This window comes from Taudactylus pleione, unplaced genomic scaffold (assembly GCF_031769625.1).
Source record: "Taudactylus pleione unplaced genomic scaffold, aTauple2 ptg000967l, whole genome shotgun sequence".
NCBI classification, from domain to species: Eukaryota; Metazoa; Chordata; class Amphibia; order Anura; family Myobatrachidae; genus Taudactylus; species Taudactylus pleione.
This window is the reverse complement of record NW_028285368.1, coordinates 5155860-5169955: the sequence shown is the minus strand read 5'-3', so window position 1 is coordinate 5169955 and position 14096 is coordinate 5155860. Positions and strand designations below refer to the sequence as shown.

Sequence of the window (14096 nt, the reverse complement as noted above, 5' to 3'; positions counted from 1 at the left end):
AATGTGCTCCCAAGTTCCAAATATTAATAAATATGCTCCTTAATGTGAACACATCGGAGAATTGGCTGGAGACCTTGAAAAGGGGGAGTGGAGATCCGAACGCAGGCCTGCTTAAAGGTCAAAACGGGCGTTTTATGGGTGTGCATAATTAATACAGCAGCGTCATTGACCACGTCACTGGGTTATTTTATAGTCAGAACTGCTCGCATGATTGCGGTAGGAAAAACCAACAGCAAGAATAGCGAGCAGTTCATACGCTGGTCGATGTACTCGATTAACCTAATAAATAGCGGACATGACGTAGGATGCGAGCGGCCAGGGGGCGTATTTTTCCAAAAAACGACCGCAAGTTTTGTTCGCTCGTTCAGACCTAGAGGCGTGAACGGACCGCAAAGAGCGAACGGTTCATTTGAATAGCCACCCCTTCTTTCTGAACGAATGACCGCAAATAGCGTCCGGCTCTGAATCAGGCCCTGAGTACACAAGGTGCGAACTGATACACACCGGAGGATGACACAGTGGTAGTACTTGATAGATGTGGACTGAGGCCCTGATTCACAGTCAGACGCTCTGACATAGTGCTCGCTCTAAATCAGTGCCGGCCTTCTGGCCGCTCGCATAGCTGTGGGTAACCACCCACAGCTATAGCGAGCGGCCAAAATGATGGTCGCGATGGTCTAGACCATCGCGACCATCGGGCTTGCGACGAGACCCTTGCAGTAGGGTCTCGTTGCCGCAAGCCCTGGAGTGCTTTTGGCTCTATCAGAGCCAAAAGCACTCCCACTGACATCACTTGTGATGTCAGTGGGGCTGGCCACTGGGAACGCCTCCGTCTGGGCAGGACACGCCCCCGGCACGCCCACCAAAGGGGGCGTGCTGTCACTCACCATCGACAGCACGCCCCCTTTGGTGCGAGACCCATAACGACGGCTTGGCCATCGTTATTTGGGTCTCACGCATGCGCACGACGGAGCCCTCTCCGTCGTGCACATGCACACTTGGCCGGCAGCGCTCGCAAGCGGGTCTGAATTAGGCCCTGAGTACACTGGGTGCGATTTGAGACACACTGGAGGATGACACAGTGGTTATACTCGGTAGATGTGGACTGAGGGCCTGATTCAGAGGCGCTCGCAAAAAGCGAGCGCTTGCTCTGAATCAGGGCGGCCTCTTTTTTTTTTTTTACCTGGCCGCTCGCTAAGCTGTGAGTGACCACCCACAGCTTTAGCGGGCTGCCAGATGATGGTCGCAACCATCGCGACCATCGGGCTTGCGATGAGACCCTTGTGGTAGGGTCTCGTCTGCCGCAAGCCCCAGTGAGCTTCCGGCTCTAATAGAGCCGGAAGCTCACTACTGACATCACTGGTGATGACAGTAGGGCCGCCCACAAACGCCTCCGTTTGTCCAGCCACCCCCCCACCCCGCCCCATTTGTAGCAAGCCCCGGAGCAAGAGAATTGCACAACCATCGACCCACTTGCGAGCGTACACGGAGCGCGATGCCAGATGCTCCAGTGGATGACACAGTGGTTTGTACTCAGTTAATGTGTACTGAGGGCCTAATTCAGAGCCGCTCGTAAGCGGCCGCTCGTTCGTTCGGAGCGATGTTCGCACATCTGCGCATGCGTATGGGTTTAAGTACGCATGCGCGAACCAGTCAGTGCGGTCAGAAATCGTGTGCTCGCAAAATAGCGAATGCCTGCTAATTTGAGTGACAGGATGAGGCGTTTGTGGGTGGTAACGGGAAGGTGCTTGAAAACGGGGAGTGGAGATCCGAACGCAGGCGTCCCAAGCGGTCAAAACGGGCGTTTTAAGGGTGTGCATAATTAGCAAAGCAGCGTCATTGACCACGTCACTTGGTTGTTTTTTAGCCTGAACTGCTCGCATGATTGCGGTAGGAAAATGCTACCACAAGAATAGCGAGCAGTTCAGACGCCGTTCGATGTACTCGATTAATCTAATAAATAGCGGAGATGACGTATGATGCGAGCGGCCAGGGGGCGTTTTTTTCAAAATAGCAACCGCATGTTTTGTTCGCTCGTTCAGACATAACAGACCGCAAAGAGCGAGCACTTAATTTAAATATCCGTCCCCTTTTTCAGAACGACCGTCCGCAAATAGCGTTCGGCCCTGAATCAGGCCCAGAGTACACAGAGTGCAAATGGAGATGCACCGGAGGGTGATAGAAGTTGGAGAAGACTCTATAGCAAGGAACAGGAACCTGGAACGAAATGATGGCAAGCATACACCTGAAGTAACGACGTTGTACAGGCAACTTTCTGGTGTCCAGAGTCCAGTATATATACCCTATGATAGCAGTTCATAGTAGAACAGCGTCAGCTGACAGAGACCACACTACCATTGGTTGAAGGAACAATCAGGTGAGAAGGACTATCATGGCGGTGCCCATGACGGTAACCAAGACACAGAGCAGCACATGGAAATCCCAGAGCGCCTAGGCAAATCCTCAGCCAGTCACCCGCCGCCGCACCTGACGTCTGACCGTACGAGTAGTCAGGGGAAGCCAGTGCTGGGGTCAGTAACAGCCGATCCTACGCCGAACCCTGACAGCACGTGACTGACTCCTCCTGAGTGTCCAGCCATATTCTCCCATGTACTACCAGATCCCTGCCCCCCGGTGGCATGTACAATGCAGCATCAGTAAAAGGTGCTTGCCTGCTGATGGGCCAGAGCCCCCATAGTGCAACCAGGGCAGTACATGCACTGCCTACACCAGTACTTCTCATATACAGTCATCGGGATACACTCAGTGCATATTTTCCATATTTCCTTGCTGGAGCACGGGTGTATTCTTTACTGGCTAAATCATATTAATAGATCTGTAGGTGATTCTAATTATTTCACTTGTGATTCTTTGAGGAGACATATAAAATATTCACTGTTAGTGTGTCATAAGAATGGATTTGAGAAGTACAGGTCTACACCACCCCTAATTATAGCTGCTGACTTCCTTCAATAGAGGCTAACTGCTCTTGCACTCAGTCTCAAATGACTAAGTATAATTGAGGGAGAAGACAGAGTAGGAGCAGGAGTATAGAGAAGCTGGAATAAAGAAATTAAAGAGGTTGGAGGAGAATTAAGAATAACTCCATAACATGGCTCTTGATTCCTAGCACATAGGATTCCTAGGTCTTTGTGAGCACCATACATGATTTTAGTGGTGGAATCTGTAAACTGAGTCAACATGTGTTTGAAGAGATGGCAGCTAGATTCAGGAAAATAGCTTTGTGTATCTGAATCTATACTGAAGTGCCAAAAGTCATGGGATAGATGCCTAGTATAGTGTAGGAGCCCCTCTAGCTCGGCGAAGTGCAGCATCTCGATATGGCATCTATTGCACAAATGGACAGAAGACCTCTGAAGAAATGTTGACCCATGCTGTCTGGATAGCTTCCCACAGCTCCCTGATATTTGTAGGTGCAGGATCTTGGGTGTGAATGGACCTCTCCACCATGTTCCATAAATGGTTGATTGGGTTCATGACGGGTCGAATGTGGTAACCACATCATTGGTGTGAATGCTCCTCAAATCAATTCCACACAACTTGGGACTGATTACACCAAGAAGGGTTGCAAATGGTCATCAAGCAATGCAACACAGTGGTTACCGTTCAATGATGTGTTCAGGCAGAGCCCAATCCATGCCACGTGAACACATATTACTGAACCAACCTTGTTCACAACTGGGGTCTATGGGGTCTGTGCCACACACGAACTTTACCATCAGCCTGAATCAACTGGAATCGTGACTCATTGGATCACGCCACATGTTACCAGTCCTCCAATTGCCGCAATAACTAGCAATAAATTATAATCATTGGGACCAAGTCCCAAATTGGCAACGTCACGAGCCCAGGTGAGCTGCTGTGTCCTGTGTTATAGTGTTAACAGGGGCACTCTGGTGGGTCTTCTGCTCCCATATGCCATGAAATAAAGAACACTGCACTGACCTGCTCGATATGCGTCTGGTTTCTCCTGCATTAAATGTGGATGTGATTTGAGCCAGTGTCGCTTGTCTGTTACCATGGACAATTCTGGTCAGATGCTGCTGGTCACAATCGTTAAGCACCCGTGGTCTGCCACTGCGCGCTCTGCAGTGGGTGGTAATGCCTTCATGAGGTATTCTTAATACACACATTACATAGCAGATTGTGGAATGTTGAATGTCCGCACAACATCGGAAATGGAATGTCCTATTAGTCGCGCATCCACTACCATGCCCTCTTTGAAATTCGACAATTCACGTTGCCTCTCCATGAGCAGCATTAGCCGGTGTTCATACTGACTCATAAGATGCCAGATTACAAATGATGCGGGTCTGGGCATTGCCAAGACGTCACAGTATGGTGACGCCACTACCATTATCTTTATATACTGCTATACCATTTTAGCACCTCAGTGTAGAATGTTCTCTATATTGTATGTGCCACACTAGGATCTCTGTATTGTCTGGCAGCCACATGGTACCTGTTTGCACAGTATGGTGGTTAATAGAATGCTCTCTGTATTGTAAGGTGGTTACCAAGATGCTTTTTTTTCATATTGCAGACACTAGGATGCTCTCTGTATTTTACAGTGGTCACTAAGATGTTCTCTGTATCATATTGCATTTACTAGAATGCTCTGTTTATTATATTAGAGTCTCTAGAATGCCCTGATTATAATATTGCAATCACTGCAATGCTCTATATACTATTTTACAGTTTCCAGTATTCTCTCTGTATTGTATGTTGATCACTAGGATGCCCTTCTGTATTATATTACAGTAATTAAAATGTGTTGCTTATTATATTACAATCACTAGAATGTTCTCTGTTTAATATTGCAGTAATTATGATGCACTATGTATGGTGTGATGGTCACTAGAATACTCTCTGTATTATATTGCAAGATGCTCTGTACATTGTATGACTACCACTAAGACAGGGTTTCCCAAACTTGATCCTCAAGGAACCCTAACAGTCCAGATTTTCAGGATATATATGCTACGTGCAAAGATCGTATAATCAAACTGACAAACAGGACACAAAGCAGCACACTTTCACAGCCATCAGGGGCAGAGTATGCAAATTCCGTGATTGCTTGTGAAGTCTTAAGGACGCCCTCTATGTCTTAGAGAGCGACGGCAGAGTGAACGCACGCCAGTCTAAAGACGCCCCTTTTTCCTTGCAGCACACGTCATCTCCAGGAAGTGTATGTAATATCAGTAACATCGAGAGCCATCTGAGCTGCTCGTAGCCCTTAAGGTAGACCCTACCCTGCCGCAAGCACTGCAATCACTGCAGGCTGAAATACAACCAGGTGACGTGTACGATGACGCCTTCATGCTAATTATGCACGCCCATGAAACGCCGTTAGAACACACAGACACGCCTGCGTTCACACATCCACACCCCCGTTTTCATAGACCTTCCCCTGTTACCACCCACAAACTGCACATTCTGTCATTCAAAGCAGTGCTCTGTCTGTGTACTACGAGCGCACGGTTCCCGATTGTAGTGACTGTCTCGCGCACTGCGACACATACGCATGCGCAGATGGGTCACTATCGGCCATAGCGAGCGATCGCAGCTTAGCGTCCGAGTCTGAATCAGGTCCTAAGTCTCCTGTGCTTAAGCATGGGTATACTTAAAACCTGGACCATTAGGGTGCCTTGAGGACCGAGTTTGGGAACTACTGCACTACTGTAGGATGTTCTCTGTATTATTTTGCAGTCACTAGGATGCTCTTTATATTTTAGGGGTGATTCAAAGTCCAACTGTATTGCTATCGCAGTTGCTACCATGGTATTATTATATTAATGCAGCAGGAGGCATCAGTTCCGAGCTGCATCCATGGACCCAGCATCAGAACATCTGCATGATCCTCTGCCGGCTTGGGGGCATGGGGTCACTCAAGCCGGCAAACACAGTTGCTCAAAAGAAAGCCAGGAAATCTCTCAGCTGATGGAGATCCTGGCCTCTTCCCACCCCCCAGTGGCACTGACACGCCTCCGTTTGGGGAAACTGAGGCTGTCGCTGCCCCTCCTTGCCCTGATATGGCAGCAAATCACTGACAGTCTGCTTCTACTCTGTGTACAAACACGAAGGACCTGTACTGCACATGCGCAGTATGGATCTTGCACCTGTGCAGACCGCCGCAATCGGAGATGTGCGCTAACCATCGAGTTAGAGATGGTGCGCACATCTCTGAATTAGTCCAATAACGCAGTACTAGGATACTCTCTGTATTGTATGCTGCTCAATAACATACTATCTATATTGTATGGCAGATACTACTAACACATTTTGGCTATGCCTATAACATGAGGTAAATTTCAATATGTATAAGGCCATTTTAAATTTAAATCCTCCCCTTTATATATAAGTCACCAATCCTATTATGTGATTGTAATAAGCAGAAATAAAATGGGCCCACAGAATCCTGCTGATTCAGGGCCTGATTCACTACAGAACGCAATGGAGAATGCAATAGCGATTACGCACTGTCTCATTGCGATAGTATGCTAATCCATTGTGATCGCAATCCCGCTGCAGCACTACATAAGGACGCCTACATTACCTTACACACATCCTTAGGGGTCTATTTACTAAGCAATGTTAGGAGACAGAGGGTCTCATTCAGACCCGCTCGCTAGCGCTGAGCGCTCGCAAGCGGGTCGATGTTTCCCAAATGCGCATGCGCACGACGGAGGCGCCTCCATCATGCGCATGCGCGAGACCCGAATAACGACGGGGTAGCCGTCGTTATGGGTCTCGCACCAAAGGGGGCGTGCTGTCGATGGTGATTGACAGCACGCCCCCTTTGGTGGGCGTGCCGGGGGCGTGGCTGCCCAGACGGAGACGTTCCCATGGGAACGCCTACTATCTGGGTCCGGCCCCACTGACATCACTAGTGATGTCAGTGGGAGTGATTTTGGCTCTGATAGAGCCAAAATCACTCCAGGGCTTGCGGCAGACGAGACCCTACCGCAAGGTCTCGTCGCAAGCCCGATGGTCTTGACCATCGCGACCATCATCATGGACGCTCGCATAAGCTGTGGGTGGTAACCCACAGCTATACGAGCATCCAAGAGGCCGCCTCGCAAAAAAAAACACGCCCTGATTCAAAGCGGGCGCTCGTTCAGAGCATCCGGCTCTGAATCAGGCCCAGAGTTAAAAGTGATAAGAAAGTGATAAGGTGCCAGCCAATAAGCTCACAGGCTGTGTTTGAAAAATGACAGTTGGGAGCTGATTGGCTGGCACCTTATAACTTTCTTATTACTTTTCATTCTGTCTCCTAACACTGCTTAGTAAATAGACCCCTTAATGTTTAGCAAGTCTGCAAAAACATCAGTACAATAGAGTACCATCACAGCCTCCCACACACTTGAACAAGCTCTCGCCTTACTCAGAAATTGCTCACTTCCATGCACGCTATCCGGCCTCAGGCTGCGTAGGGCATTGCAGTGGATAATTTACAGTATGCTTGCCCAGGCAACAGCATTCAAACTCACTGGCACGCCTGCGTTCGGCCAACCACCCAGGGCCGTAACAAATTTCTATTTGCTGGTCCACCCGCTGCTGTGTATATCAGCAGCGGTGCGTTCGGTTCCTTCACTGCAGTACTGCCGGCCGCCTGTCTCAGCTGTGTCTAACAGCTCCATCTCCCCTGACCCCCGCACTCAGCACACTTGTGTCCCGGCCGCCTCCTTCGCAGTAACAGCCCTGAGGTCCAGTGGTTGATACTGCCGCATTCGTCTGCCGCATATTCATCTGCTACTGTATGTCCTGCAGGGCTACGGAAGCCCTGTAGGACTAAACTTCGTAAAAGAAGGCTGTGATACTGCCGCGCATAGGTGGCCGTATCACACCTGAAGACTGCGGTCTGTGCTCAGTGAATCATAGCTGACAGCCTGAGCCAGGGGCGTTTCTAGGAGGGGGCCCGTGTGCAGTCTCCGACACGTGCCCCTTCCTTTCCGCCCGGTGCCGGCAGTGCGCTGAGCCGTGCGCGGCCAGCGCCGGAGTTATGGACTCTGGGCACTAGAGTGTGCCCAGAGTCTATAGTGTATGCACAGGTCACCGGGAAAATGGCCACGACGGCCATTTTCTATGTACTGCGCATGCGCAAACGACGGACCGCGGCCATTTTCCAGTCGTTTTACAGCGCCAGACCCCCGCGCCGATGTGGGACTTCGGAGAGGTAAGTAATATGGGTGCAAGGTGTGCGGTGCGGGGCCCCCCCGGACCCAGGGGCCCGTGTTCCTCGCACACCCTGCACCCATTATAGATACGCCCCTGGCCTGAGCACACCAATGAATAAGTTAGTGACACGGCAGCACTGCAAACAGCGGCTGTTTTTCTTTGGAATCAGGATCCACCCAAGATTTCCGGTAATCCGAATGCCCCCACCCTCAAGTTAAGTAATAAACTTAATAAAAAATAGAATCAATGGGAGCCTTGGTCTAAATAGGAGACTCACATAATGTAAATGATTAGAAATTGACTCTTTTGAGTCTATGGGGACTATTAATCTTTTTTTTTTCTAAAATGTTATTAAAATTGATGTTTTCACAATCTATTTACTTTATTTAATTATCTCTTAATTTTATAAACCAGGGTTTTGGAGGAGATTTCTTAAAAATTTCCAAGCAATTTTCAGCTAGATCCACCAATTATCGGTGGATCTGGACGATAAAAGCATAGTGTATGACCTCGATCAATCAGCGATGATCAGACTGTTAGGCATGAGAAATATACCAACATGCCAGACTAATCCAATTATCGGTCGGCCACATCTGGCAGTGTATGCGCTGCAGCAGCTGACCACCCCACATTTACCCTGTTTCTTCACCGGGCAGGAACGGGACAATTTTTCCTCTCCAGGGGGAGGAGCACAGATATCGTGTAGCCATATACTGTGAAAACTATCTCCGAGTATGGCTACGATGTCTGATGATTTCAGACATGTCATATAAGATGTGTGGCGGTCTGACAGATACTTTATCTGACAATCCGTTGTAAGCATGACGCACTGCACTCGGGATGCGATGCATTCCGCCGGTCTTCGTATTCCTGCCGGCGTTGGTAACGACGGTATGCATGACGATCACTTCAAAGGACCGCTTTGCGGCCCTTTGCGATGGAGGGATTTCCATGTTTATGACCCAGGAGCCCCTCCAGAGTCCTTCTGTGCATGCACAGAAGGACACGCGCCGCGGGGTGTGCTGGGAAGGATCCCTCTGTCAGCACTCTGCCCAGAGAACCCCATAGGCTTCTATGGGTAACGTCATCAGGAAGATGGCGTTACCCACCACAAACAAGACTTGGTGCATATGAGAAATGTGGTCAAACCCACATTTTGGGGGCTTGACCGCATTTCTCCCCTTCCTGCATCTCACCCAATGTATGCCCAGCATAAAAATCTGTATGTGACCCACTTTTGATGCCTCTGGTAGATTATCTAGATAGATATTTGTTGATTGTGGATATTACAATTCAATACATATTAAGAAAGCCAATTCTCGCTAAAATCAGGTTTCAGATCGAAGATATGTAGTTATACAGATGTGGCCTCATATACCTAGCCTCAATATGCCATACGAAGCGAGCCGCTCAGTGTGAGTGAGCCGCGCTGAGTGGTGTAGTGTAGCTTCTTTTTGACATTTTGGTCGTATTCGCACTGCAGACGCATCAAAACACCACTCAGAGTGTACTAGAGAGATTGGGAGGCGACTTTAACTACACAGTAATTAGTTTTTAAAACAATCAAATTCGCAGGTGAAGTACAACGTAACTTGGTGTGAGAAAAAGCCACGGCTGCTGCATTGTAGCATCATATACAGATTCAGGCTCATTCGCACACAGATGTGAGAGTGTCACACATCAGATATATCAGGGTAAACTAGCAATGTAGTCTTGTCACTTCCAGATGTTTTATATGTGTGAATAAGACACACATTTTGAGCGATTAAGACGCTTGATGCAGTCAAGTCGCCCAGACCTGAGCGTGGACTGTTTGTCGCAATTGAAGCCACAATGTATGAGGACATAGGGGCCTATTCATCCACACTAAAATAAAGTTTTTAAGGACATTTTCCTTAATTAACGCTATTTTAGTATTCATGAACACACTTAGCACAGGAGATAACACTGATATCTCCTTGCTAAGTCCCCCTGCGTTAATTTCCACACCCCCCATACATTAGTATGGGGATATGGAAATGATGGTATTCATCAAATCCCGAAAATTAGGAGGGGGTACACAAACTTACCGCATCTGTAGGCAGTGCTGCGCATGCGCTGGCTTTACAGATGTAACAGCGCATGCGCAGCACTGCCTACAGATGCGATAAGTTAGAGTAGATAGGGATAATCTCTATTTCCCGAAAAGCTGTCATCGCAAAAATGACAGCTTTTCGGAATAGATAGTTATAGGGAGGAGGAATGATGAATTCCTCCAGTAATTAGGTAGAACTCCATGCAAGTTCTAAACCTGATTACCGCCATAGAAAGTTTAGTTATGATGAACAGGCCCGATAGATAGATAGATAGATAGATAGATAGATAGATAGATAGATAGATAGATAGATAGATAGATAGATAGATAGATAGATAGATAGATAGTATAAACAGTGAGCAATAAAGAATGTCGTTTTCAGTGAAAGGTGTAGATCACACAAAGTTGTTTTTCTTGTTCTGCATGTACTGACCATCTTGCTTTTTGTTTCAGACTATTTACATACTGGAGGAGGAGACAGCAGGGAAATAGACTGTGATTCAAGTTGTTGGCTGGGTTAGTGTATAAAGTAACCGTATAACAGGTTTTTTACAGTGAGAGGACAGATCAACTTACTGTACTCATGGCACCTGCAGAAGACGGAAAAAACACCGGGATCCAAATGCAGTACCTCTCCATAGGGATTATTGCCATTGTCTCAATTTCATTGCTTAGTGCATCCATCGTGCTACTTACCATTGGCTATCTGAATCCTTTTGGAACTGTTGGACTCGGGATTTTGGGAGGAGGATGTATTCTTTATTTTTTTGCCCTCCTGTTTTTCTGCATGAGCAGTATATGGGTGAAAAACAAATACTACGCAGATAAAACTGACTTTGGAGAAAAAAAGATGGCAGCATCCAGTGAGGACGTATCTCTCTTGAAACCAGCTTCAAATGTGACCTTACCTTCCAATCTTGAAGTAGGATTCATTGACTTTGCAGCAGATAATAATGATCCAGTCCATTTATATTCAGTATCCACAGTTTACTCTTCTGTTTCTTCATCTGCATCTCCTGTCCCTGAGAAAATCATGTTATATAACTGGCATGGGGATGACGTCAGCGGAGGGGATCTGGACTCTGATGTCTTCACATCTTCTCTTACTGCCATGCAGCACAGTCACATAAAGTCACAGGAAAAACCACAACTAATCCGAGCATCTACTGAACTTATTAGTTGTGATTCTAAAGCATGGATCAAGGTAGACAAGGAAAAGAGGCACACTGAAGATTTAGCTATCCATGACAAGGATGGAAAATCTATACCGGATATTCCACGTCAACGTAGGCCTGTGGTGATGGACACAATGGAAGGTATAGCCCCTGCACATTCGTATATACCACATAAAAATGGTGACAAGCACTTGGTGAAAAAATACATAGACGTCCAAAGTAAAACCACAAAGGAAAATACTACCAGCACAAATACACAAATATGTGGTGGGAAACACCTGCCTCGTGTGCCAGGCCAAGCCAAGGGTGCGCCAGTCTCAGCGACACCATTAAAGTACCACCAGCACTTAGCTGACAGGTCAAAGCAACCATATGAAGGGAGAGGAACCAATCCTTTTCATATGTTAAAGAACAGTAACCAGGGGATGGATCCAGCATTGGACAACAGAGGTGTACACATTGGTGAAACATCAATCGCACATAGCGCTCTTACTGCTAAAGGTGACTCTTCCATGCAAAGTGCAACAAAAGGGAACAAGCAGATGTCCCAGGGCACTGCCAGTAAAGCTTTGTACACTGTGCCAGCAGCTAATGCTGAAAGTGACAAAAAAAAAACACAAATAGTCTGAAGAGTTAGATAAGCTCAGTCACGACAGAACAGCAATACCTCTTACCAAAAAGTCAGTTGGACCATTCGGCAAAAGGACCAATCACCAGTCAGATGATTGCAGCAAAAGATACCAGTCGATAGGTTAAAGTTATGAAGAAGCAGGCGAAGACTGGAACTAGAATGGACTGCTGAGGCCTGTCATTTGCAAATGGTTTTAATTTTGTTTACAAGGTGTGTACTACGCACTGATTGATAAGTAAATGTATATATTTTATTGTGACTTTGCACTGGTATACTGTGTACAAGGTGCACTTGAAACATTTCAGCATATAGCAGAAAAGACTATTTCCACGACAATTTTTTTTTGCATTTCAATGTACTGCAGCTTTGGGAAGCAGCTATGTGCACTTTTGTCGTGGAACATAAATGGAATAGCAGGATTACACACTCATGACATGTGTTTTTCTATTACTGTGATGATTATGTGCTTCTTGTTTTTGGCAGGTAAATGTAAATCCTAAACCAGAGAATGTGTGTATGCCATCTAGCATGTGATTACATGCTTCCGTATAGGATACTAACATTAAGGTTCTATGATAAAGCTGCCAGCAACACTGAGCAATATGTGTACTGGTAGAAGTTTTATGAGTCCATTAGAGATATAAATGGTTTAGACATGATCACCAATCTTCCCATCAGGAGCCGTATTATCGCTGGGTACATTGACATTCGGTACTGGCAGATAACAAGACATTTACTTGTAATGAGGTTAGTAAATAGCTTACGTCAAAGGAAGTCAGAGTTTAAATGTTGTTATGGTATAGGAGATGTCATATTCATTTGTTAATGCTGTCATTAACCTGGCTTAGTGTATAGATCAGACAAGTAGAAAAGACAGTCACGTTACAGCAGCTAGCGACCACAGTGAGAGTTAGCAGGAAAAACTTTTCAGGTCAATTACATTCCTCAAACAAGCATTACTTTGTTTTTGTTTTAATCCACTGAAGCTCATTGATTCTATATAACTATGACTGGGTAAATATTAGCCACATCCATATGTGACTGTTTAATAGGCCAAAACAGTAAAGCAAAATTATTAAGACAGAGAAAAATGTAGCATTTAAAATAGCAGCAGTTTTATATTTCAGCTCCATTTGCAGCCCATGACCACAGTTATTTCCTGCAACAGTGTGAGCTGCCAGGAGCTGGTGTTTGTGTTTTCTGACTTCTGGCTTTCTAGTTGATTTTAGTGGTGGCTAATCCACCTTTATATTTGTTACTCAAGCTGCCTCCAACAATATGATAAGTGTATTTGAATTGTTAATGTGTTTTTATTGATGCTAATATAAACTCACTTGAAAGTGAAACTAATAAAGTTGTATGAAGTGAGAACATTTTTCTATGGCATAAGTCAATGCTTTCTTATATACAGGTAATGAACCTGATGTATAGTTGAAAATAAAGATACCTGGTTCGTGTATGAATAGAGACGCTTCTATACACTTCTGTTTCCATACTCTTATTTTGAATTACACACATCTACAGTGATTACCAACTTCGGTCCTCAAGGCACACTAATAGTCCTAGTTTTAGTGTTATCCATGCTTAAGCACAGATGGTTAAATTAAAATAACTAGGGTACTAATTAAGTCACCTGTGCTCAACTATGGCTATCCTTAAAACCTGGACTGTTAGTGTGCCTTGAAGACCGTGGTAGGGAACCCCTGATCTAGCATATAGAAGTGTCCGTGGCAATCATCTCCATCCACTCCAAAATGTGCAGTGCTTATACTTAGCTAGTTTACATCTCTGCGATAACGTATTTCAAGATCCGTGTAACTCAAAATAAAACACATCTGAAATGATTGTTTTATCTCAAATGATTGTTTTATCTCTCAGGGGACCACAAATGCTAAATATATAGATGCACATGTGCAATGTGTATACATTTATTCCCCATGTGTATACTGTACAATTCAATCTATAGTATTGGATGAGGAGTGTGCAGTAGCTCATAGCAATAGCTTTTTGTGAAAGC

General features: G+C 46.0%; 1 protein-coding gene across 1 annotated transcript in view; it reads left to right on the top strand.

The window, feature by feature from the left end:
- The window catches only part of LOC148454933 (uncharacterized), a 68929-nt gene extending 55041 nt beyond the window's left edge, over positions 1-13888 (top strand). Inside the window, exon 5 of the mRNA XM_088460062.1 lies at positions 10727-13888. Within this exon, the coding sequence (XP_088316188.1) occupies positions 10857-12077 (1221 nt within the window). The 5' untranslated portion in view covers positions 10727-10856 and the 3' untranslated portion in view covers positions 12078-13888. The remainder of the gene's footprint in view (positions 1-10726) is intronic.
- The last annotated feature ends 208 nt before the right edge of the window (positions 13889-14096 follow it).